The sequence below is a fragment of the Rosa chinensis genome, chromosome 3 (genome assembly GCF_002994745.2).
Source record: "Rosa chinensis cultivar Old Blush chromosome 3, RchiOBHm-V2, whole genome shotgun sequence".
Taxonomy (NCBI): domain Eukaryota; kingdom Viridiplantae; phylum Streptophyta; class Magnoliopsida; order Rosales; family Rosaceae; genus Rosa; species Rosa chinensis.
The window spans coordinates 16,722,289-16,747,438 of NC_037090.1; the positions used below are offsets into that span (position 1 = coordinate 16,722,289).

General features: G+C 40.0%; 2 protein-coding genes and 1 long non-coding RNA gene across 4 annotated transcripts; all 3 read left to right on the forward strand.

Annotated features, from left to right (window-relative positions):
- The first annotated feature begins 3,126 nt into the window (after positions 1-3,126).
- On the forward strand, positions 3,127-5,883 carry LOC112194822. Its single transcript, XR_002934153.2, has 3 exons — positions 3,127-3,719; positions 5,008-5,072; positions 5,193-5,883. It is a non-coding gene; the product is annotated as an uncharacterized LOC112194822 (long non-coding RNA).
- A 4,324-nt stretch (positions 5,884-10,207) lies between these two features.
- LOC112194195 lies at positions 10,208-10,663 on the forward strand. Its single transcript, XM_024334440.1, has one exon. It carries the CDS (start codon positions 10,208-10,210, stop codon positions 10,661-10,663), a length of 456 nt encoding a protein of 151 aa, XP_024190208.1.
- An 11,484-nt stretch (positions 10,664-22,147) lies between these two features.
- Positions 22,148-24,155, forward strand: LOC121052022. Of its 2 annotated transcripts, XR_005807783.1 has the most exons (3): positions 22,148-22,651; positions 23,422-23,486; positions 23,923-24,155. XR_005807783.1 is itself a non-coding variant. In XM_040515853.1 (2 exons), exons 1-2 carry the CDS (start codon positions 22,401-22,403, stop codon positions 23,483-23,485), a joined length of 315 nt encoding a protein of 104 aa, XP_040371787.1. In that variant the 5' UTR covers positions 22,148-22,400; the 3' UTR covers positions 23,486-23,697. The 2 variants fall into 2 exon arrangements, 1 of the variants encoding a protein (XP_040371787.1); XM_040515853.1 differs by lacking the exon at positions 23,923-24,155 and having other exon boundaries at positions 23,422-23,697.
- The last annotated feature ends 995 nt before the right edge of the window (positions 24,156-25,150 follow it).

A 25,150-nucleotide genomic window follows, 5' to 3' on the forward strand; every position in this document is an offset into this window, starting at 1 on the left:
ACTTACATAAATGGTCAGCTTAATAAGGTATAGGCCCTTTCAAAAATAAAAGAATTTGGTATGTAATAGCAGCAAAATCTTATTGAACATTGTTTTGGATATAATAGGATTTCTGTGAAGGTTCAATTTATATGCATCCAGACTTTGTCTTTGGATAGGAAAACTGAGAGCTAATAACTTTATACGGGTAGTTTTTTTTGCCAGGTTTATGGATTGTTAAGCATTTCTTAAAAAGTATAGGGCAGAGAGCTTTAGAAAAGTTTTAGATAATTGGTGGTGAAAGTTTTTCAAAAAGAAAGAAAAAATGAAAGAACTTCTGCCTTTTTTTTACATTAATAAAATATTGTGAAAAGGCACTCCTGGTAAGTGTAGTTCTATCTTTAATTGGTTCTTCTTCTTACATTTAAGAACGTCTTTGGTTGTTTTAAAATGGTGTTATTGATCGAAAACATATTTGGGCAACCCTATTGAATGGTACCGATAACATGTTAAGCTTCTTTCAATTTCTAAATTTGATCAAGTATCCACTAGCTGTACAACTTTTAACGATATCTGACCTCTTTATTGGTTCTACATAAACCTTGAATAATGTATAGTGTTCTACAATACCATTTGTAGGTATGTAATGTATTTAATGTTTGTAAATGTTGTATTATTAAGCTGAACATATTAATAATATACCCGCAGCATTGCGCGGGCTGGAATATCTAGTAGTTGCTAAATCCTAATAGTTCAATGACAAAAAAAATTTATATTCGTTGGTTTGGTGCTGTTTCCTGTTTGTTTGGTGCTGTTTCCTGTTTGTTCGAGCTTTTAGCCCAAATTATTGGTCATCCAATATATCTTAACATGTTCTTGCATGCAGGTCTATTTGATACTTGACTAATTTAGTCTTGCTGGAGAGCTGCAAGAAACAAACAAGAAGGTGAGATTATCCTTTAATCTTTCCACATTTATCTTTTTCATATATCATATATACTATGTTTTTATATTTTTTTTGCAGTGGGATAGAAGAACAAATCTTGTTTACACAGAAAAGGATATTGATGAAGTTCGGGCTGAATGGGCGAAACATGTTATGAAGTTTGCACAAGTGTAGTGCGCACAAAAATATCTGTGGTATATGAATAGTTAGGGCTAGCTGTTTTGGTGCATATTGACATTGAATGCATAGCTAGATTATGGAGGGTTTTTTTGCCTAACTAATATGATCGACTTTTGCCTTTATCGATCATATTTTGACCTCCTAACAGATTACTCAACTTGTAGGATGGATTGATGGTAATGTTGAATATTGATGTAGTTTGCTTGCTGGCTGATTTAAATGAAATGGCCTTTGACTTGTTATAGTTGGATGTTGTTATTGTGCTTACTAGTCAACACAGGTTTTTCAATATATGATGTGGTTATAATACAGCTCATACAATATAAATATCGAATGAAGTTGTTGTTGCACCAAACATCAGACAACTTAAATACCAAATCAAGCTGACGTTAAACAAAACATCAAACAACAGATATTTGTGGTTATAAGACAACTGAGACAACATAAATAACCAAGAAACTGATATTAAACCTTGCATCAGACAACAGAATTTAACCAAATATCTGTTGTCTGAAACAATACAAGACCACAGAAGAAATAGGCCATCTAAATTCCTTATGACAACCAGACAACAGATATATGTGGTTATAAGACAACTGAAACAACATATATAACTAAAAAACTGATATTAAACCTTGCATCAAACAACAGAATTTAACCAAATATCTGTTGTCTGAAACAATAGAAGACCACAGACGAAACAGGCCATCTATACTCCTTATGACAACCAGACAACAGAAAACATAATAAATATATGTCGTCCACAATAGATTCACACAACAGAAAATTAACCAAGATAGATCAAAACTCTATATTCACACCACAGATTTCTGTCGTCTGAACTAAATACATACGATAGAGTTTTATAAATAGATGTTGTCCAGAATCTTTTATAACAACATATTTCTGTCGTTTGATTACATCTTCAACCTCAGAAAGTCATAATTCGGCATATCTCAATACAATCAGACAACAGATTATTGGCCAGCCTCTGTTGTTTGAGTGAAATATAGATCACGGGTAATATCTGTCGTCTGAAGGCCTAAGAGATATCAGGCTACTAGACAACAGAAATTTTATGAATCAGACAACAGTCCTCGGCTGTTGTCTGATGGGTTTATTGACATAGTGTTACCATGCTCCTTAACACATTGAACATTAAGAATATCTGCCAATTCTTGTTGTTTACCTTCATTGACATTGTTGCTGAAAACCACACTACTTTTTTGAAAATTCACCTTCTGTCCTGAGACTCTTTCATAAATGTCAAGGATTCTCTTATAATGCACACATTCCACATTGGTGGCTGAGCCAAAGAGTATACTGTCAATTGCAAAAAAAGATGGTGTAGGATACGGGCTTGAGGGCACATTTTAAGCCCTTGAATGACTTGGTTCTATATTGCTTGTGAGATAAGTGCTGATAAACCTTCAGTGCACAAAATAAACAGATAGGGTGATAGTGCTGGAAGCAAGTTCACCCGTTGGGTCACCAGGTCACATACTATTAACTGCTTTTTAGTATTTATTTCCACTCTTTGGGTCACGGGCACAGTTTTCAATAAGACCTGGGTCACCAGGGTGATCCAAAAAGTGACCCTGGGTCACCAGGGTGATCCAGAAAGTGACCCAGGGTGACACATGGCGACCCAGGGCACGAAATATACTGTGCCCGTGACTTAGAGAGTGAAAATATACATAAAAAGTAGTGAATAGTAGGTGACCTGGCGACCGACGGGTGAAATTGCTCTGATATATATCTTATTGGGATAATAAAGGTGAATAATGTGCCACGTCATTTAATGAGATAAATAAATAAATGGATAACAAAGTGCCACAACAACACTTAAGAAAGTCCATTCTAATAAACTTTAATTTCTTTCATTCAAATTTCTTTTTGATAGAAAATATAAATTAAATCTATTCAAAAAAATATATATAAATTAAACTCCCAATTAAAACAATTTATAGAAATTTATGAGAGGAGTCTTTTTTTTTTTTTTTTTCTTCCTCTGTCTTTTATTTTCTGTCGTCTGCAACTCCTCACTCTATGTCTCTATCCAGACACACCATGAGAAATCCAAATTGCCAGAATTTTGATTTCAATATTTCGCTATGGCCGTTTGGAGAAAACCAAGGATTAAACCCACCAAATACATTTTCAGGGATGTCACCCAAAACATCTAATTATCCATCCCTGATTATGAATTAGAATTTAGAAGTGTCCAGAATGCAGTGCATAAATAACCTGTTTCTTCATTTCCACGTAATTAGAGTCCCCGGACCCAAAAACCAATTCCAACTCTCCCCTCTCCAAAACCCCTAGCGAGACTCAGAGCCGCCGCCTCCTCCGGTTGAAGCATGCATCAGGTGGCGGCGGTGCTGAGGATTCTAGCGTGTGCTTATCTCCTCATGTTCACTTTCTTCTGGACTCCTCGCATTCCCCAACTTATGGGCGGGACACCTCTGCAGAGGGAACTCGCCCGGATTTGGGGCGTCACCAATTTGATACTCATGTTTGACATTCTCCGGAATATCCTCATCTTTGCCTATTACATAGTCAACATGCTACTGATTTACATAATCAACATGCCACTGCTGATCCGCAACTCAAGGTTGGTTATGTTACTTCTTTCATGATTTGCTTATGTAAATTTGCCATTTTTCTCTTTGGTGTGAATTGGCTGTATGGTTGTATTGGGGATTTAGCTGTGTCATGCATATTGAATTTTAGCCATGTCTATGAGAATGCAAATAAATAGGACCATCTCAGTCACTGATGTTGGGTGTTTTATTTTGCACGAAAATTGGGTTTGCAAGTGTGTGGTGTTAGTTTCGATGACTATATCCGGAAAGTGGCATTGTCACAGGGTATGCATGATGGTGCCTGTTGGTTCTATCCTCGATACGAGTTTTCGTTAGCATTTGATGCTTCTTGTGTCTGTTAGCACTGGCTTCTGATGTATTAAAGGGGAGGGGAGCACAGGATTTTGTGGGAAGTAGGTGTTCAGGTTGACAGAATTGAGGCGTATCCATTTCCTGGAGAGAAGGATCTTCATGTGAATGTCAGGATGTATGCATGGTTTGATTGATAGTATTGAGGCGTAGGATGTTTGATTAAACTTTTGGTTTTGTGGAGAGCAAGCAAGCAAGGATTGACGGGAAAAGATTCTTGAGTTAAGGTTTGCTATGTCAGAAGAGGGGGTTGAGACTGAAAAGGATGTAAAGGTTATTGCTGCTAGGGTCCAGGACTAGATTGCTGTTGGATACAACCTACTGAAATTAATGTCATTGGATTTAGAAAGGGTTTAGAGAGCGTTGTGGTCCAGTATATATACAAGTTGGATTTGTTTGGAAACAGCCAAGGAAGGGTCTCCTTTGGTGTGGAATTCCAAGAATATGATTGGAAAGGATAAACATGTGTGAAGAGTAGGTCTCAGGCACAAGGTAGGGGACCTGAGTAATGGTTTGACACTTTGGCTAGGATAGGGAGGGATCTTGTAAATTGAACAAGTGAGAGTGATGTATTTGTGGTAATGACAGAGTGATAGGTGATGGTACCACAAATTGGGGTATGGTCCTTCTCATTTTAAGAGAGAGTTTTATTGATTTTAAAGCAAACTGGCAAAATTGATTCTGCAAGATACTTCTATTCCCTAAATTATTCTGTTTACTATAATGGAAAATCTGCTATCTTTCCTTCTTTAGTTTTGACTAAAGTGACCTATTGCACAAATCTGCTGTATTGTTTTGGATTGCTGTTATTTGTGAGCTTCTTACCACAGTAAGGTATCTAACCAAGTGATTTCTTTCTCATTTATTTACACCCTACTTTCCTTTTCTTTCAACATCTGAATTGTCTTTTCTCTAGCTGATCTAGATGCTCTTATGTCATACTTGTAGGAGGATAATCTGTTTCTTGTGTCTTTGGGGAGCTATATCCCTTGCTCTTTATATTTCAAACTGAGGTACGTTTGCTATTTAATGAGAGATATTTGCTAGATTTACTATTGAACTCTTATCTGTATCTATCATATTCAAGTGTGTTTTTGTTTTCCTTGTTGCATGTTGTCATCTTTAATTCTCAGGCAGCAAAGCATCAGGAAAGGGTGTGTCAGAAAAAGCTTCATCAGGGAAGGCTTTAATTTTGGGTATGGATTAGCAGTTTGAATTTTGCTAACTTGTTGGTAGGAATTTGTGAAGTTAACACTCTAGAACAGAACCGGAAGTTAATCCTCTAGAAGCTACAGAAAAAGGAGTTGCAATTGTTTATAAATGTGTGGAATGATGTTGAGAAGAACAGAAAAAACTCAAATTTATTTTCCATGTTTTAACCAGTCTAAATAGTACGATAAATTTGGAGTACATGTTGTTTTAATTCCCATAGTTTTATGCATTTTCCTTTCGAACTGTTTGTTTGCTCTTTCTTCAACTTATACTTTGTTCGCAAGAAATGCTGGGTCTGAAAAGAAGGCGAAAATGCAATATTAGCGTTTCAGACTTGGGGCAGGAAGGTTTGCAATTGTAAGCTATTCACTGCCTATGAGGCCATCGCATGTAATTGTTGATTCATGTATTGAGGTGGAGCCAATCTTCCATGCTTTATCAGTTCATGATTCTCAATCTGTATGGTTCATACACTTTGCTGGACATAGAAGTTTAGAAAGGAAATTTCGTTCAATTCGTCTTATTTTAGATGGGAGGCAAACTTGTAATCAATGTATTGAATCACCACATCTGCTAGAAAATGTGTATGTTTGGTTTGGGTTTCAATGGTTAGTTACCCAATATGAAGTTGAGCTTCATCCTTCTTTTTGGTTTGAGTATCACCACATAATTGATACAATGATACTGATATAATAGGAATTTGCTAATCTAGAAGAGTTTATTCTACAATTGCTGATTTAAATGAATTTTTGTGCATTATTAAAATATTGTTCGCATTACTGAGGACTTCTGAAAAGAAAACTCAATCATTTTCTCCTTGTGCTTCTAGGAAACTCAATCATAAATAAGAAAAATATAAGGCGCGTTGTGGAGATTTGATTAAATATCAGTTTACCTCAGAATTCCTCTATTTTTAAAGTTTTAAGACAGTGTAATGAACCAATAATGAGGGTTCACAAAGCGCACCTTGCATTAGATCAAGGTCAAGCTTCAAATGAGCCAACCTCTATAATCAATACTCGGAAGGTTTAGGCTTTTGAATAGAATCATATAATTTTTTTTTACCTATTTGAATAAATTGAGTTTAAATTTTTACTATAATTAATAAAATTCATCTAAAGGTTGATAATGTGCCACGTCATTTAATGAGGATAATAAAACAAATAATGGTAAATAAAGTGCCACACCAAAAAACATTGTATCATTTTCTTAAGAAGTCTCATTCCAATTATTAAACTTCAATTAGCATTTTTTTGAGATTTTTTTTTTGACAAATAGTTTTGAGAATTATTTAGATTTCAGTCCATTTCTTCTTCTTCTTCCTCCTCCACTTTATTTTTTTTTTTTTCTCATCTGCAACTTCTCACTTTGTTCAATAATCAATACCCTACCATGAGAAATTGCCTCCAAAGGGATCCTCCACCATCTATTTGTAGACACAATTGGACGTTGATTTTGATTTTTCTATGGCAGACTGGAGAATACCAGGGTTGAGATTAAACCCACCATACATTAAAAATTAAATATTAATTTCATGGTTGATTATCCCCGCTTCTTTGTTGCGCTCCTCCTAATTAAGGTTGAGATTATGAATATCCGTTCGACATGACTCTTAATCCACAATTAGAAGTTTCCAGAATGCAGTGCCAGATCACCACCCATTTCATAAACAACTCCATGCCAACCACCCCAGTCCCCAGCAAACCATGCCTCTCAGAGCCGGTGACGAAGACCTGACGTCAGCAGACAAGGCATCGACGAAAATTTTGGTCGCCTGTGCGCTCTTCCTTGCGATTTGGCTCTTCTCCGATCTCGACAAGGTTGATGAGTTTCTGGACGGCACAGCTCTGCAGAGGGTGTTGGCCATTTACTTTGTGTTCATCACACTTTCACTCTGTGCAGCTGTGCTTTCGTGATCTTCAACACCATGGTCTTGGCATATTATCTCCCACTCGGCTCCACGACCCTAAGGTTCTCTTCTTTATTTGATTTCATTAGTCTGAAATTTATGTTTTTGAGCCTCTATGGATTAATGTGCAAGCAGAAATTGACTACAGAATAGTGATGGACATGTTGAATGGCCCCATTTGGTAGCCCATATGGGAAAGCTCCATTCTACTATGAATGACGACGCCTTTCGTTTGAGGCTTATCAGTGAATAAATACAACCCAAAATTGTTATAGAACAGATGGTGGCATCAGCCATATATTGTAGATAAGCCTAGACAAAATGTGACATACCCATTGAGCCAATTAATGAACTGGGGAGGATAGGGAGAGCGTTGTGGACCTTTGGGAAGGAAAACCCATTAGAGAATAGAGACCCTCGCTTTGATTGGAAAGGAAACTCAGGTATTGACTATTGAAGGGTTGGCCAGAATATGTAGGTAGCATTCTGTAAACGGACTAGGTGAGAGTGATCTCTAACCATGAACCAGGCTGGTCATTCTCATTTAGAGCCTGAAAGTTCTATTGATGTAATTTGGTTCTGCATTCTCTGTTTACTGGTAATTGCAAGTCTCCTGTTTTCGTTTATTAGGTTTTAACCAAAGTAACATGCTATTCTCTTTCTCCAAATCTGCTGTATTGGTGTCGATTGCTGTTATTCTCGTTTATTTTACACCCAACTTTTCTCTTCTTCTGTTGTCTGCTTTTATTTTCTCTAGCTGAACTATAACGAGGGATGCTCTTATGTGATATATAGTTATTTTTAGTAACTCTGGAGAGCTTTGATCCCTTGCAGGATAATAATCTGGTTCTTGTATCTTTGTGGAACTTTTTACTACGAAATTGCAATTTCAACTTGAGGTATGTCTGGTAATTGTTAATTTGGCCATGATAGTAATGAAATCCTTCCAACAAGGGATGATAATGAAATGTGTCCTCCAGCATGTCATGTCCAAATTTCAGCTGTAATATTAATATTTCAGCATGTGTGTGGTCTTTTGTGATGCAAAACAGATAGCAGCCCAATTTGAAGAACAATTGGATCGTGCTAAAAGAAGAAAACGAAAAGTGACTAGTAGACGCGAAATGGGCTTCCGGAGTCCGATTGTGACACACCTTACCTTTCCGGAAAGGGAATCAAGCCAGAAATCAAACTCGTGGCTTTGCCACGATCTGTGGCCTTTTTCGGGCTTCCGGGGTCGTTTAGGGCCTCAAAACTGCATTTTTCTATTTTTCGGCGTTTTGGTTTTTCTAGTTATTTTCGGGTTGTTTTCGTTTTTATCCATGGGTTTTAGGGTTTCATTGTTAGTCGCCCTAGGGTTTATTGTCTTATAAATAAGCCGCCTTAAGGCTGCAGAATGCATCTTTTCATCTTTTATCAATAAAATTGGGATTATTCTCTTTTATCTCTGGTGGACTCCAGAATCCTTTGCTTAGGTTTATTGCTGGTAAACCTAGATATCAATCCGTCTGCGTCAGGTGGTATCAAAGCAGGTTTTCCCTGTCTCTCCTATTTACCTTGGTAGCAATGGGTGAAGTTACAAAATCAGATATCGAAGCTCTCACATCAGCTTTTACCGCTGCCATCAACACCATGAACAATCGGATGGACCAGCAGATTGGAAAAATTCGTGGGTTGTTGGGAGAGAGAAACAACCACAACAACAACGATCGGAATAGAGGCAGGGAAGGAGGCCAGCGAGTTAGGGCTCCACGTAGAGAGGTTGTTGTTCATACTTCAGAATCTGAGTCTGAAGAAGAGATCGTGCAATATGAACCTCAAGGACAAGCTGACCAAAATTACAAAGTCAAGGCCGAAATTCCTTTCTTTTCGGGCAACTTGGGTGTAGAAGATTATCTAGATTGGCAGCTTCAGGTGGACAGGTTCTTTGAGATTATGGAAGTTCCTGAACACAAGCAGGTTAAGCATGTTGCATGGAGATTGAAGAGTACTGCTGCAGTTTGGTGGAATAAATTGCAGAATACTCGAAAGAAGCAGAGGAAGCAGGGTGTTAAAACATGGCGAAGAATGAAGCAGCTGATGATGGAGAGGTTCTTGCCAGACGATTATGAGCAGATGTTGTACAGGTTGTATATTGAATGTGTCCAGGGAACTAGGACAGTGGCTGATTACACCGCTGAGTTCTTACGCTACTCAGAGCGTAATGAATTAGGAGAAACTGAAGGGCAGAAGGTGGCTCGCTATGTCAGTGGGCTGAAGCCTTCCATTCAGGAGAAAATCGGGTTGCAAACTGTTCATACTATGGCAGAAGCTTCAAACCTAGCATTGAAGGCAGAGTTGTTAGAGAAGCCTTCACGAGCTTCTTCTTTCCAGAGATATAACTACCAAAGGAGCACAGATTTAGTAAACGCCTCAACTGACAAGGGTAAACCCACACTGCAGAAAACAGAAGGTGCTTTTAGGGCTTCCAATCCTCATTTTAAAGGGACTAGGAGTTCTAGTGGTGCTCAAAACAGGGCCCCGAACCAGAGGCTTAATAATCCTTATGCTAGGCCTACAACAGAAGTTTGTTATCGATGCAACAAGCCTGGTCATAGATCTAATGTATGCCCTGAGAGGAGAACTGCCCTTATAGATGATTATGATGAGGATGAAGAAGAAGTTGGAAGAGATGGCGATTATGATGGGGCTGAGTTTGCGGAGGAGGAGTCTCCTGAGAAGGTTAATATTGTGTTGCAGCGGGTTCTACTATGTCCTAAAGAAGAGGGGCAGCGGCGCAATATTTTCAGGTCACTTTGTTCCATTAATAACAAAGTGTGCAATTTAATTGTGGATAATGGAAGCTAAGAAAATTTTGTAGCCAGGAAACTGGTGGAGTATTTGCAGTTACCTACGCAGCCTCATGAGACACCTTATTCCCTAGGGTGGGTCAAGAAAGGTCCACAAGTTCGAGTTGTTGAATCCTGCAAAATACCGGTATCCATTGGTAAACATTATAAATATGAAGTTTTGTGCGACATTATTGATATGGATGCTTGTCATATTTTGTTTGGACGACCTTGGAAATATGATATGGATGTGACTTATAAAGGCAGGGACAATGTGATGTTGTTTATGTGGAATAACCATAAAATTGCTATGGCTCCTGTGTGTCAATTTGAGAAATCTGGTGTGAAGAAAGGGGAGAGTTTCCTGACCTTGTGTAGCAGTGAACTTGAGATGGAGAGGGCCTTTAAAGAATCTGAGGTTTTCTGTCCAGTGGTGATAAAGGGGTTGTTGTCTGCAGAAAAGGAAGAAGTGGTGATCCCCAAGGAAGTGCAGGACATGTTGGGGGAATTTGAAGAGTTGATCTCGGATGAGTTGCCCAACGAGCTACCACTTATGAGAGACATTCAACATCAGATTGATTTGGTGCCTGGAGCTAGCTTGCCAAATCTGCCACATTACAGAATGAGTCCCAAGGAGAATGTGATTTTGAGATAGCAGATTGAAGACTTGTTGAAAAAAGGGTTCATTCGAGAGAGTATGAGTCCTTGTGCAGTTCCAGTCCTCCTTGTTCCTAAGAAGGGCAATCAATGGCGGATGTGTGTTGATAGCAGGGCCATTAATAAGATAACTGTGAAGTACAGGTTTCCTATTCCTCGTTTGGAAGACATGCTTGATGAGCTAGAAGGTTCCAAAGTGTTTACTAAGATAGACCTTCGAAGTGGATTTCACCAGATTCGAATCAAGCCAGGGGATGAATGGAAGACAGATTTTAAGAGCAAGGAAGGCTTGTACGAGTGGATGGTTATGTCATTCGGGTTGTCTAATGCACCCAACACTTTTATGAGCCTGATGAACCAGGTTCTTCGCCCTTTTATAGGTTCCTTTGTAGTAGTGTATTTTGATGATATACTGATATATAGCATGACCAAAGAAGAACATATGGTGCACTTGAAGCAGGTTTTGGGAGCTTTACAGGAGAATAAACTGTACATCAACCTGAAAAAATGTACATTCTGCACCAGCAAGTTATTATTTCTGGGATTTGTGGTTGGGAAAGAAGGCATTCAGGTTGATGAAGAAAAGGTACGAGCTATAAGAGAATGGCCAGCTCCAAAAACAGCTTCTGAGGTGCGGAGCTTTCATGGTTTAGCTACCTTCTACATGAGGTTTGTGAAGAATTTCAGTACCATTACTGCCCCTATTACTGAATGTTTGAAGAAAGGCAAATTCCAGTGGGGAGAGGAACAAGAGAAGAGTTTTTCTTTGATCAAGGAGAAACTTTGTACTGCACCAGTTCTCGCTCTTCCTAATTTTGATAAGGTTTTTGAGGTTGAATGTGATGCTAGTGGCGTGGGAGTAGGTGCTGTATTGTCACAAGAAAAGAAACTAGTAGAATTCTTTAGTGAAAAGATGAGTGAAGCTCGTCAGAAGTGGAGTACTTATGATCAAGAATTTTATGCAGTGTTCCGAGCATTGAGGCAATAGGAGCACTACCTGATTCAGAGAGAATTTGTACTGTTCACGGATCATCAAGCCTTGAAGTACCTTAATAGTCAGAAAACTGTGAATAAGATGCATGCAAGGTGGGTGAGTTTTCTGTAGAAATTTCCTTTTGTGATTCAACATAAATCTGGTAGTCTTAATAGGGTGGCAGATGCTTTGAGTAGGAGGGCTTCCTTGCTGGTCACCTTAGCTCAGGAGGTTGTGGGGTTTGAGCTCTTGAAGGAGTTGTATGAGGAAGATACTGATTTTAAGGAGATCTGGACCAAGTGCAGTAGCAATAATGCAGTTGCAGATTTTTATGTGAATGAAGGGTATTTATTCAAAGGCAATCGGCTATGTATCCCTAGTTCTTCATTGAGAGAAAAACTGATTAGAGATCTGCATGGAGGGGGTTTGAGTGGACACTTGGGCCGAGACAAAACTATTGCTAGCCTTGAGGAGAGGTGTTTCTGGTCACAGTTGAAAAAGGATGCAGGAACTATCGTGAGGAAGTGCTACACCTGCCAGGTTTCTAAGGGTCAGTCCCTAAACACAGGACTTTATCTTCCTTTACCTGTTCCTGATGATATTTGGCAGGATCTTGCTATGGATTTTGTGCTGGGATTACCCCGTACCCAAATAGGTGTGGATTCTGTGTTCGTGGTAGTTGACAGGTTCTCTAAGATGGCGCACTTTATAGCTTGTAAGAAGACTGCTGATGCGTCCAATATAGCCAAACTGTTTTTCAGGGAGGTAAAAGTGATTACCTGGGTCGTTGGCTTAGTGATTCCTTCTGCATCAGATGACAGCCCAATTTGAAGAACAATTGGATCGTGCTAAATGAGGAAAACGGAAAGTGACTAGTAGACGCGAAATGGGCTTCCGGAGTCCGATTGGGACGCACCTTACCTTTCCGGAAAGGGAATCGTGCCAGAAATCAAATTCGTTGGTTAGCCACGACTTGTGGCCTTTTTCGGGCTTCCGGGGTCGTTTAGGGCCTCAAAACTGCATTTTTCTATTTTTCAGCGTTTTGGTTTTTCTAGTTATTTTCGGGTTGTTTTCGTTTTTACCCAAGGGTTTTAGGGTTTCATTGTTAGTCGCCCTAGGGTTTATTTTCTTATAAATAAGCCGCCTTAAGGCTGTAGAATGCATCTTTTCTTATTGATAATTGAGATTATTCTCTTTTATCTCTGGTGGACTCCAGAATCCTTTGCTTAGGTTTATTGCTGGTAAACTTAGATATCAATCTATCTGCGTCATTTTGAGTTTTAGCCATGTGAAGTAATAATGAAATTGGAATTCTATAACAAAACGTAGACAACGGTTAATAGAGACTACATCTGATCTACACAATTCAATGAGGTTCCCAAGTTGGCTATTCTACGGGAGATGTTTACTAGATTAGTGTTCAAGTCTAAATGATTATCTATCATAATTGAGTGGTTATTTTTATGTTGTTGCATGTAGTCATACGTTTTTTTACCATGCTTCTCTTATTGTAGCGGATTCTATGATATGCTTTGGCAATTGGAAATTTTGGGCACTATTTATTTTTTCTTTTTTTTTTTAATTTCGGGTACTCTCTTCATTTGCATGACAATTATATTGGACTGTGTTTCAGGGTCTGCAGGGGTTTGCAATTTTGCTAGTATCTTCTAGGAAAAGATGGGCTAGAAGCGAGAGATGTCGATTTGGTTTCTTTCTGGTTTATTTAGTTTCAACATGCTCATCTATCATTCTCAAAAAAAAAAAAAAAAAAAAAAAACATGCTCATCTATGTTAGTACTCCAGTAGTTTGGACTTTTTCTATTGTCACATCAGTCTAGCTTTAGCTTCTCTTTCTTTTGGCACGTCTGTTGACCAATTTCTGGTAATTTTTGGCAATACAATGTATGTTACTAGATTTGCTTATTTCCATCTGATGACAGGGGAGCACCTTTTACTTTTCTTGCAAAGCAAACTAGCTATGGTGAGCCAAAGTCATCCCAATTGCCAATCTCTGTTACTCTTGACTGTGTAAAAGACTAACATGCCTCCTGGTAAAAAATGTTGGAAGGGTGAACAGATGAGTCCACCAATCAAATTAACTAGAGCTATATATGCATAATCCTTGCTATATACTAATGTTGTTGGCCTATGCTTCACCGCATTTTGGGTGTTAACCGGACCCCAAATGAGTAATGACGATCCATCTCCATGTTGAAGGCAGCTTCTGTAAAAAAATCTGCCTCTCCCGTCAACCAAGTTATAAACACCAATTTTCCTAGGTGTTACTTGGGTATGTGCCCCGGAAGTATAGCGCGCAGATACAGATTCTTCCACCTCCAAGTCCAAGAAACATGTCGTCATCGTCCGTCGTCTTTGACTTGGTGAGCTTAATTGGGCATTGAAATCGAGATGCTGGTTGCACTGGATTCTTGCGGAAAGCGTACAAACACCATCTGATCTCCAATACTATTCATCTTCACCCATTTAGGATCAGAACGTACTACTTATTATCTACCTTGAATGGCAAGGAAGCATCACATGCATTCGTTCAAAACCATTACAAGCTCACCTCCTGTAGAGCACCACATAAAGGATACATGCTGAGAATTTTCCTTGAACACCTGCCTAATATTATAAATGCTTAGCTCCCAAGCTCTTGCAGTCCGTAATATTTTCTTTCCCTTGTAAGGAGTATTATTCTTACTTGTGCCTTGATCAAGGATAGAAAGCAAGAAGCCAAGATTATGCATGTCAAATGTTACGCGCGCACCCCACTGAGTATTGCACTATTGCTTGCCATCGTCGATCTTGGAACTTGGTTTCAGCCAGAAGATCATCAAGCCTTTCTGATAAATGCAGTCCATGATTCATCATTTGGCCTGCAAAACTTAGACTCCTTATATTTATTTCGTGTTGTAATTGCAGCCACAATGCAGTTGGAACATCTTGGATCTGCGGAGGCCACAGAGGTCGTGAGTATGGTGTCCGGAGCTTTATATGATCAACTTTCATTGGGTTAAAGAAATAACTGCGGCACCTCTGAGAAAATATATTATATATATATATATCCCATCCACTCATTATCAACCAGCCATCAACAGCACCTGATCATTTTATACGTCCCCTTCTGAAGCATTTGCATAAGTTATATATATTTTCTCTTGGACACGTAATGGTGTACTGTCGTCACTTGGCGAATTAACTAACTAGCTCAATTAGTAAAACTCATCAAAAAGTTGATAATATGTTATGTTAATTAATGAGACAAATAAAACAATATTTGATCATGTGCTGCGTTATATACTGAGGCAATTAAACGATAGTTAATAAAGTGCCACAACAAAAGTATGGTATTATTTTCTAAAGAAATCCCATTCCAATAATGAAACTTGAATTACCATAAAATTTTACATTATTTTCTTTATTTTTGGGGTTTACAGGATATGATTATCACAACAAGACACGAGCTAAGCCTTTCATTAGGCACGTTTTCAAGTTCATAACTGTTGAAGGAAAACCTAATTTGTGTTTAGCCCAAACTCTAGGTTACTTAACCTAGTGGTAATATGATTTAATTAGAAGGATCTAGAATCCTAATCAATGTAGAATTACTTTCCTTGTATGATTGAGATTCTATGCATTGTAATCCTCTATATAAAGAGGCCCCTATTATCAATGAGAATACACAGCAAATTCCTCTCAAATTCAGTTTCTCTACAACACGTTATCAGCACGAAGCCCTAACCCTGAAGCCCTAAATTCGTAGCCTTCAAATCCCAGAAACCTCCGCCGCCCACCTTGAAGATCTCAACTCCAGGAGTCCAGAACCGGCGGCCCCACCCCCTGAACCGGCCGGCAAACCACCGAACCGGCCACCAGAAGTAGAAAAAGTCCCTCTGCCCGGTTCAAAGCCTTCCTCACCACCTCCTGCAGCCATACTCGACCACCTGCAGCGTCTCCACCCCAGAAACCCGGAACCGGAAATTTCATCACCAGAACTGGCCAAAATTCCACCGAACCGGCCACCGGAATCCTCCTAACCTGAACCGGCAGAAGAAGAAAAAAAAAAGGACCTGTGCAGCCCACCTGCTGCAGGCCCAAACCCATAGGTTGAGCCCACGTGCAGCAGGCCCCAACCCAAGCTGCCAAGCCGCCAAGCCGCCAACCGATCTGCCACGTCAGCAACCTGCCATGTCAGCACATCCGGTCAACGTCAACTCCGGTCAACCACAGCCGGCGACTTTTCCGGCCAACTTCCGGCCACTTTCCGGCAACTTCCGGCCAATTTCCGACGACTTTCCCGTCAGCTACAGTCTGACCGCCGCTACAGTAACTTCCGGCGACGATTTTTCCGACCATCTTTTAAGGTAATTTTTTCTAAAAGTTCCCGTTTTTGTGAAGTTTTTCAATTCCTTCTTCTTTTCTCGGGAACTTCCAAAATCCCTTCTTCTACCCCTCTTTCTCTACATAGGGGAGACCAAAAGCAGAACTGTGGGGGTTCGAGCTTACTCCAAGCTTGGAGCTTGTAGAGTCCTCCAAACTTAGAGTTTGTTGAGAAGAAAACGATCGACCACATACATCGTTATTTTGATCTAATCCAAAACCCCTCTTGGAATCGGATTTTCTTGGAAGCGACTACGCTCAGAAAATTCCTAATTTCTTGGAAGCGACTACACTAAGAAATTTAATAGTTTTTCGTGGTAGCATTTTTCGCTCTGAAACTAACCCTAATCTTGTGTTGTTTTTCAGGATGAGTTACCTGAACAAGTTGAGCTTTGTTCCACTCGAGACAACTGGCGTAGGATACCATAGGTGGGTCCGAGATGTGCGCCAACATCTTAAGGCTGATGGAATTCTGGAAACCATCCAAGAGCCTGGTCAGAACGTGCTCTCAATCGAGCAAGCTACTGCTTTTGAAGCAAAACAAGCTAAGGCCATAATTCTCATGACAAGGCACATGAATGACGCGCTCCAAAATGAATACCTCAATGAGGAAGACCCAAGAAAGCTATGGGTAGAACTTGAGCAGCGATTTGGCAACGTTCGTGACTCCCTGCTTCCTGATTTAGAAGTGCGATGGCATAGCCTCCGCTTTTGCGATTTCAAGTCTGTGCTTGATTATAACTCGGAAGCTCTTCGTATCAAGTCTCTGATGGAGTATTGTGGCCAAGCCATAACTGATACGATGTTGATCGAGAAGACTCTCTCTACCTTCCCCGTCTCTGCACTGATGATTTCAAAGAATTATCGGATTGATGTAAATGCAGGACGTATCACAAGGTTTCATGAGCTCATTGGCGCCATGAACGTAGCTGAAAAGCACGATAATATCCTTGTGAAGAACTATAATGCTAGACCCGTGGGAACTAAGCCTATTCCGGAGTCTAACTATAGTCGCGCCCCCAATGGAGGACGCAAGGAGCGAAACCCTAAGGATAGGGACAATTCTGGACGTTCTGGTCCATATATTCGCCCTAAAGAGAAAGGAAATCGCCATGAGAGGCGTGCACGGAACCGTGGAGGTCAACGTGTGAAGAGAGAGAGAGGCGGAGCCTGCGACCATGGTGGTAACGCCACCAAAAGGATAGGTCGTTCAAATCACGCCCCAATGGAGCCTCGATCAAGGGAGCCTGACCATAATGATGTTTGTTTTCGATGTGGATCAACTGAACATTGGGCCAAAACATGTACCGCACCCCAAAATGTTGCAAACGCATACAAGACGTATCGTGAAGCAAGGGAAGCAAATTACATGGCACAAGAAGATCAAGATGGTGATCTAGATCTAAGGGTGGAAGACTACAAGGATCAAGACCCAGAAACTGGCGATTTTGATTAAGTCTTTTTATTTTCCAAGAGATGTAGGCGATTGCCATATTCCTTTTTATTGGATTAGATTTTCTTTGATCATAGAAACAATGATGTATTTCGTTGGCTTATGAATAAAATTTCTAGTTCTTTTCATTATGACTCAATTTTGATTCTGAGCATATGACTTTGTGACTACGATGGCTAGACCATCAGTATTAATTTAAGGACATGGAATAGCCCAAGTTCCACTTGCCAAATGGCACCTTGATTACAGTTGTCACAGAAACTCTCTACGCTCTTAGGGAAAATAGTACCCTATGAATAGCCAACGAATTCCATGCGAAAATGCATGTAGAGAACGGAAATGAGTTCCTTTGCATTACCTCTAATGATTGCGAACAAAGACGCATCTTAGAGACGTTTATGTGTCTCTCTAGTGGACTTTATGTCATTATTCGAGATCTTTAATCCAATAAACTTATGAGAGAAGATCTCTTAGATTTAGACACATATTGGCTTTGTCACGATAGGATAGATCATCCTAGTCATGATATGATGATCCGTCTACAAAAGACTTCACATGGACATCATTTCTTTTGAGCAAAATGAAGCAAGATGCCGCCATAAAAGGCGCCAACCATGGGCATAACGCCATGGTTGTTCCTCCTTGTGGCCATGACGCCATACATGCTAATTTCCATGGCTCCCACGCCATGATGGGAGATGTAGTCACACATTTTGCTTCTAATAGCGCTACAGACGCTTAGGCCTAACCAAAATCCTCATTGGTTGCTTCTAAGGCCTCTCGCTCGTTTTACTAAGCCCGTTCCTTAGGGAAATTAGGACTGAGACTGTCCTATGCAAAGGATATGACAATACTCATTCTGTTCTTACAAAGAATCCGTAGGGATTTTGTGGATTGATTCAACCAACTTGCGGACGCTTAAATATTTCATGATGTTGGTTGACACGCAAACACGCCGGTCACGTGTTGTGTCATTGTCCACCTATAAATGCTACTTACGCTACACTCCTAGCACATATCATGTGACAACGGGCTCACTCCCCGAATCATCCTATTCAGTCAATTGAATTTGACTATGCTAGAGAGTTTGCATCGAAAGACTTTCGATGGATATTGCAATGGGTTTGATGTTGGACATCACATTCTCATGTACACACCCAATTGGTCTCGCGGAAACGACTACGATGGTAGTCCGAACATTGGTAATGCGCACCAATCTTCTTACACCCGCTTGGGGTGATGCAATATCGCATGCAGCCATGCTAATTCGTCTACGACCTACCGCCACTCAATGTACCTCTGCGTTACAGCTAGTGACTGGGTACACGTATTTTGTACTTACGCACATTTGAGTGAGCCATTTATGTGTCAATTGCGCTGCCACAGCGCTCTATGATGGGTCCTTACAGACGAATGGGCAACTACGTTGGATTTGCGCTTCCAACAATCGTCCGCCACTTAAATGCCCTTGCTAGGCGATCTCCTTACTGCTAGATTTGCGGATGTCACTTTGATGAGACAGTCTTCCCGTCGTTAGGGGGAGATAAGAACACGAATGTTCAACAGGAACGACAGGAATTGTCGTAGTCTGTCCCCACTATGTCTCATCTTGATCCCTGTTAAAGTGACGAGATCACACAAATATGCTGCAAACATGCCTGCAAGAAATGACGTCCCAACGAGAGGACGTAGCGCCACCCTACACGGAGGTAGGCATGGCGCCAATGCCAAAGAGAGTGGCACTCTGGCGTTACAGGCCCTGGCCTCAGCTAGGATGCGTGGGAGGCCCGTGGATTCGAATGATACTTTGGCACATTCCAATCCTTTAATCATCAAGACTCAAAATCCGTCTCATGAGTATCTTCCGGGTTATGGTTATCGTTGGGGGACGCCTCAACGTCAAACCCTATTCCTGAGAATATAGAGCTCTATGAAACTTACATTAGTGTACATGAGACGTGGGATAGAAAATCCATCATAATTGATGATGTAGTTACGCATTTTGTTGCGCATGAGTTTGCTGAGTCCGATGATGTCGAACCACGCTCCGTTGATGAATGAATGCCAACGTAGAGAGTTTTTTGCCTAAATGGAAAGATGCGATCCAGGTTAAGATGGATTCTCTAACAAAGACTAAGGTTTTCGAGCTAGAGATGCCAACACCTCCTAATATAAAACATGTTGACTAATGGGTCTTCGTTAGAAAGCGTAGTGAGAAAAAGAGATGGCAATCTCGCCTTATGGCGCAAGGCTTCTCACAAAACGCCCTGGAATCGACTACGATGAGACATATTCTCTCGTAATGGATGTCATTGCACTCCACTACCCTGTCAGTTTGGTAGTTTCCGAATAACTGAACATGCAGCTTACAAATATGGTCACTACGTATCTCTATAGGGATCTAGATACGGAATATACATGAAGGTTCATGGTGAACTTCATTTACCCAAGTCAAGTGGCTCTAGACCATGGAGAGCGTTTACAAAGAGGTTGAAACGTTCACTAAAGTGACTACTTGATTGGGAAGGGATATGCCCACGCGTTTCTATGACAAGTTTCAGATTCTATCGCGGTTCATGTTGGACATGATCTTCTTTAGAAGCCCTTAAAGAGTTAAGGGAAACCGCTGAACACTTGAAATCTGAGTTTGAGATGAAGGATTTTGGGAGAACACGGTTATGTCTCAGTTTGGAACTTGAGCATCGTGTCGATAGATGCTTAGGCATTTTGACTAGGTCAAGCCTTCAAGCACCCCCATGATCGTCCGTAGTCTTGATCCTAAAAAGGATCATCTTCGTCGAAAGGATGATGACGAAGATGTGCTAGAGGCAAAAATGCCTTACTTAGTACAATAGGCGCATTATTGTACTTATCTCAATGCACAAGACCGGACATCTCATATGTTGTGAACTTGTTAGCTAAGATATAGCTCTGCGCCAACGCGACGCCATTGGATTGGTGTAAGAGATATCTTTCGATATTTGAGATGTACGATTGATATGGGCTTGTTCTATCCCTACGAAGAGATGATGGATTCGGACCCATCACACACCAGAAACACCGCCAACGCTGGCCTGCGTTCTCTATCCCAATTCCAAAATGACATGTGTTTTGGAAGGTTTTGCTGATGTTGGGTATCTGTCTGACCCACACAATGGTCATTCCCAATCCGGTTAAGTGTTCACCATGGGAAAAGACCGTGACATCTTGGAAGTCTACATATTAGACCCTAGTCGCTATATCTTCGAACAATGCAGAGATCATTGCTCTTCACGAAGTGGTTCGTGAATGTATATGGATTGGATCCATAATTACGCATGTTCGAGCAGTTGTGGTTTGAATTCTACCACAGATGAGCCTACGAGCATTTAGGATAATGTTACTTGTTTTGAACAAATGAGGCAAGACTACATCAAAAGCGACAACACCAAGCATAATCAGCAACAACAGACACTCCTCGAGATCAAAGTGAAATAGGTTCGATCTGAGGACAGTGAGGCAGACTTGTTTACTAAGTCATTGCCCAATACCACGTTTGAGAAACATGTGGCAAGAATTGGCTTGCGGAAATTATCTGAACTCCCATGATCGTAGTCATCAGGGGGAGGCGCAGACATCAGGGGGAGATGTCTACATGTTTGTCTCGAATCGTGAAGGGTGTGTTGTGCTCTTTTTCCCCTTCGACCGAGGTTATTTTTGTCCCACTGGGTTTTTGTTACTCGACAAGGTTTTTAACGAGGCAACGAGAGAAGCACCGCGTTTGGGCAACACAAGGGGGAGTGTTGAAGGAAAACCTAATTTGTGTTTAACCCAAACTCTAGGTTACTTGACCTAGTGGTAATAGGATTTAATTAGAAGGATCTAGAATCCTAATCAATGTAGAATTACTTTCCTTGTATGATTGAGATTCTATGCATTGTAATCCTCTATATAAAGAGGCCCCTATTATCAATGAAAATACACAGCAAATTCCTCTCAAATTCAGTTTCTCTACAACAATAACAAATTTTTAACCAAAGTCCATCCAAGTCAAAGTCAGCAATATTGCAGATATCATTCAAGACAAAATCAACACTCGTGATCGGTCCAAATACACACACCTAAGCACTCGAGAGGAGTAGCAGACGATAATATAACAGCTAGCACCAGCACGCCATATCACTCCAAATACACAAAATTTGTCTTACTTTGGATACCATTCTCTTATTTTAGACAAAAATTGGGGATAAATGGGGGAAATTTATTTTTGCTGCAGGAGTGGATCAATGACTCATTCAAAAAATAAGCCCGATTTATCACTCTAGGGAGTAGGGACACAATCACTCAGATAAATAAATTTGAAATTTTGCATACATTAATGTTAACGTGCCACAACATTTAATGAGACAAATAAATAAACAAATGTTTGATAAAATATCATGTGTCATTATTAAGGAAATTCATAATAATAGTTAAACTTTAAACAACATAATTTTAAGAAACATTTTGATAAGAGAGTCATTTTTTATTTAATTTTACTTTCTTCTTCTTCTTCTTTTGTATTCCTTTATTTCCTGTCATCTGCTGCAAATTTTTTTTTTTTTTTTTGGTTACAATCATCTGCTGCAAATTGCCTCCAAAGCACACCATAAACCACCATATATATAAGTCTATAACACATTTTGATATTTGATTTTTGGCAGATTGGAGAATACCAAAAAGGATTAAAGTCCCACCAAAACTCCTGATTATCATCCCTGTTAGTTTCCTTGTTGCACCACCTAATGACGCATTAGAAGTTTCGAGAATGCAGTGCCTAATCCACCGCGCTCATTTCCGGGCACAACCCAATTCCATGGACAACCCGAATAGCCTTCAACTTCAGACCCCCCGAACGAAAACGCAATTCCAAGGGCGAGAGAGAGAGAGAGCTCCGATTATCGAACCATGCCTCCGACTCCGGCAAGGGCCAGTGGTGAGCTGACGGCAAAGCAGAAGGCAGCAGTGAACATGATCATGACTGCTACATTGCTTGTGATTTGCGTGAGCCTCCGTCGATTCGTGGTTCCACTTTCGAAAGGCAACTTTCTGCTCAGGGAATTGGCTCTCTTCTGGTTCATAAGCACAATCATGCTCATTCCTATCAATCTCTTCACCTTTGTTGTCTTTGTCTATCATTTCCATGGGGAAAACATCAGGTAACTACTTAGCTTAAGTTTCAGTTTATTTTATTTGCTTACTGATTTCATGTACCAAGTCTGTGTGTTATGCATGTGTTTGATTCTGCATATTTGGTTTCACATTGATGCTTGAATGCTGCTTGGGTTTTTTCCCCTTTTTTAGGCTGAAATTTTTGTTTGCCTTTGTATTGGACTATTGAGCTTTATGGTTAATATGCAATGATAAATTTACCACTAAACGGAATAGAAGCCGGAATTTAGCTCTGTCCTTTTTAATGAACATGTTTGGTAATGGACGGGACCATAAGCAAAAACCTTTTATTGGGACAAGCCTCCAAAGTCTTGTGGTGATGAGGGGTAATGATACCACAAATCATGTTATGGTCATTCTCATTATAGAAAGAGAAAGCTTCTTTCTCTTTCTGTTACAGACCAAAACTGGTGTAATTTCATTGTGCTAGTCTGCAAGATACTTTCTATTCTCTGCATTGTTCTGTTTAGGGGTAATGGCAAATCTGCCATCTTTCATTTATTAGTTTTGACCACAGTGGCATATTATTGTTTTTATCCATATCTGGTGTATTGTTTTGGATTTGCTGCTATTTGTGTGCTTCTTACCATGATAAGGTATCTAGGCATCTAGCTATGTGATTTCTTCCTCATTTATCTACACCCTACTTTCTTCTCTTTCCGTTTCTGCATTGTTTTTGTCCAGCTGATCTAACAAGCTGAGTGCTCTTATGCCATATATTGTTATTTTACTAACTTTGGAGAGTTTTACTTTGCAGGAGAACCATTGCTTTCTTCCGTCTCTGGGGAGCTTTATCATTTAGTCTTCGGTATTTAATTTGAGGTACATTTTGCTTCAGTTCATGAATTTTAACAAATGATATTGAGGATGTCCTCCAGCATGTTGAAAGTGCATCTTTTAGCTGTAATTAGAATGGTGGAAGATGTGTGTGGTCTTTTGAGTAATATCCATGTGAGAAAAATGATGAAATTGGAATTCTATGAAGTGTAACATGGAAAATTCGATGAAATCCTAATCTGACTATTTCGAGATATATTTGCTACATCTACTCTAAATGTCTCATACTTGAGCGCTTTTTCTCTCTTCTTGTTGCATATAGTCGTATTATACTTAATGTGCTCCTCCTGGAAAATTTGAATGAATAGTAGATTCAATTTTTTTTTTTTTTTTTGAGAATGGATAGTAGATTCAATTATATGCATTGGCAGTTGGAAATTCTATTACATGACAATAGTTTTGGACATTGTTTGATTGACAGGGTCTGCAGGGGTTCCAATTTTGCTGGTATCTTGTAGGAAAAGATGGACCGGGATATCAGTTTGATTAGTTTTAGAAAGAGAATAGCATGCCCATCTATGTTAATAACTCCAGTACTACAAAGTCAGTATCTAAGTCATTACTTACATTACGGATGATTTGATCAGTATCATTATAACTACTGATATAATTGTTACATATTGCTGATGTACCTAATTATCCACATATTGCTTATTGCCATCTGTCGACAGGGACAAAGCCTCTTGTTTTACTTGCAAACCAAACTAGCTATAGCGAGTCAAACTTATCCCAATTGCCGATCCTTTCTCTCTCAGAGAAAAAAAAAAAAAAAGCAGGAAGACTCTACTCTAACTGTTTGAGCCCAAAATAACATTTTTTCCCGACGAAGGGAACTCGAAGAGAATCAGGCCAATATATGTGGCCCAAGCTATATATTTTCGATAAGTTCGGAATATATTGTTTAGAGGCTAAACAAAGCCTACTTAGAGGCCAAGCAATCTTGGAGCAAATCTGAATATTCTTTGATTTATTATTAATTATCGAGATATCTGATAATTAATGGTGATTTGTTTGCTTGATTGCCAAGTACTGTGCAAGCGAGCAGATTGGCTTTAATCAATTAAGGAAAGAGGAGGGCGTGATGCATGCATGGCACAAGAACGAAGGCTACACATACATATATATTTGCAATTAATGCATATCCTACTGCTCGCATCCAGATATTACATCCAGGACCCAAGAGGCAATTAACCCTTGCCTATATTCTAGCAGCGACAGAAGAGGATAATTATTAATTATTATCTACGATTGATATCAAAACTATTAAGAGTTTTGATTTGATTCAAGGCCAATAACTGTGGCCTAAAATATAGTATTTCATTCATATTAGGAAAGTGAATCTGCAGCAGCCTATATATAGAGGCTAAAGACCTTTGACCTTGAACCTCTCTCTAATCAATCAATCCCAGCGATTACAAAGCCTCCCCGGAGCAAACCTTCAACCTCGTTGAAACCCGGTGACCGCCCGCCAGTCCTAGTCTCCTCGCGAGCCGACTGTCAGCTTCGCCAGATCAACTCGGCGACAGTACTTCCAGTCCCAGTCTCCCGAGGAGCCGACTGCGAGCACAACCGCCACTGTTACTTCCAGCGAAGCAAGGGTAACGCCCTCGCAACCCAGCGAAGCTAAAGTCACGCTTTAGCAAACTCGT

Bases quoted from the DNA above. Each gene is read 5' to 3' on its own strand.
- LOC112194195 (XM_024334440.1), top strand. From the start codon at position 10,208: ATGGATGCTTGTCATATTTTGTTTGGACGACCTTGGAAATATGATATG.
- LOC121052022 (XM_040515853.1), top strand. From the start codon at position 22,401: ATGCCTCCGACTCCGGCAAGGGCCAGTGGTGAGCTGACGGCAAAGCAG. The intron at 22,652-23,421 runs GTAACTACTTAG...TTTACTTTGCAG, and splicing joins TTCCATGGGGAAAACATCAG to GAGAACCATTGCTTTCTTCC.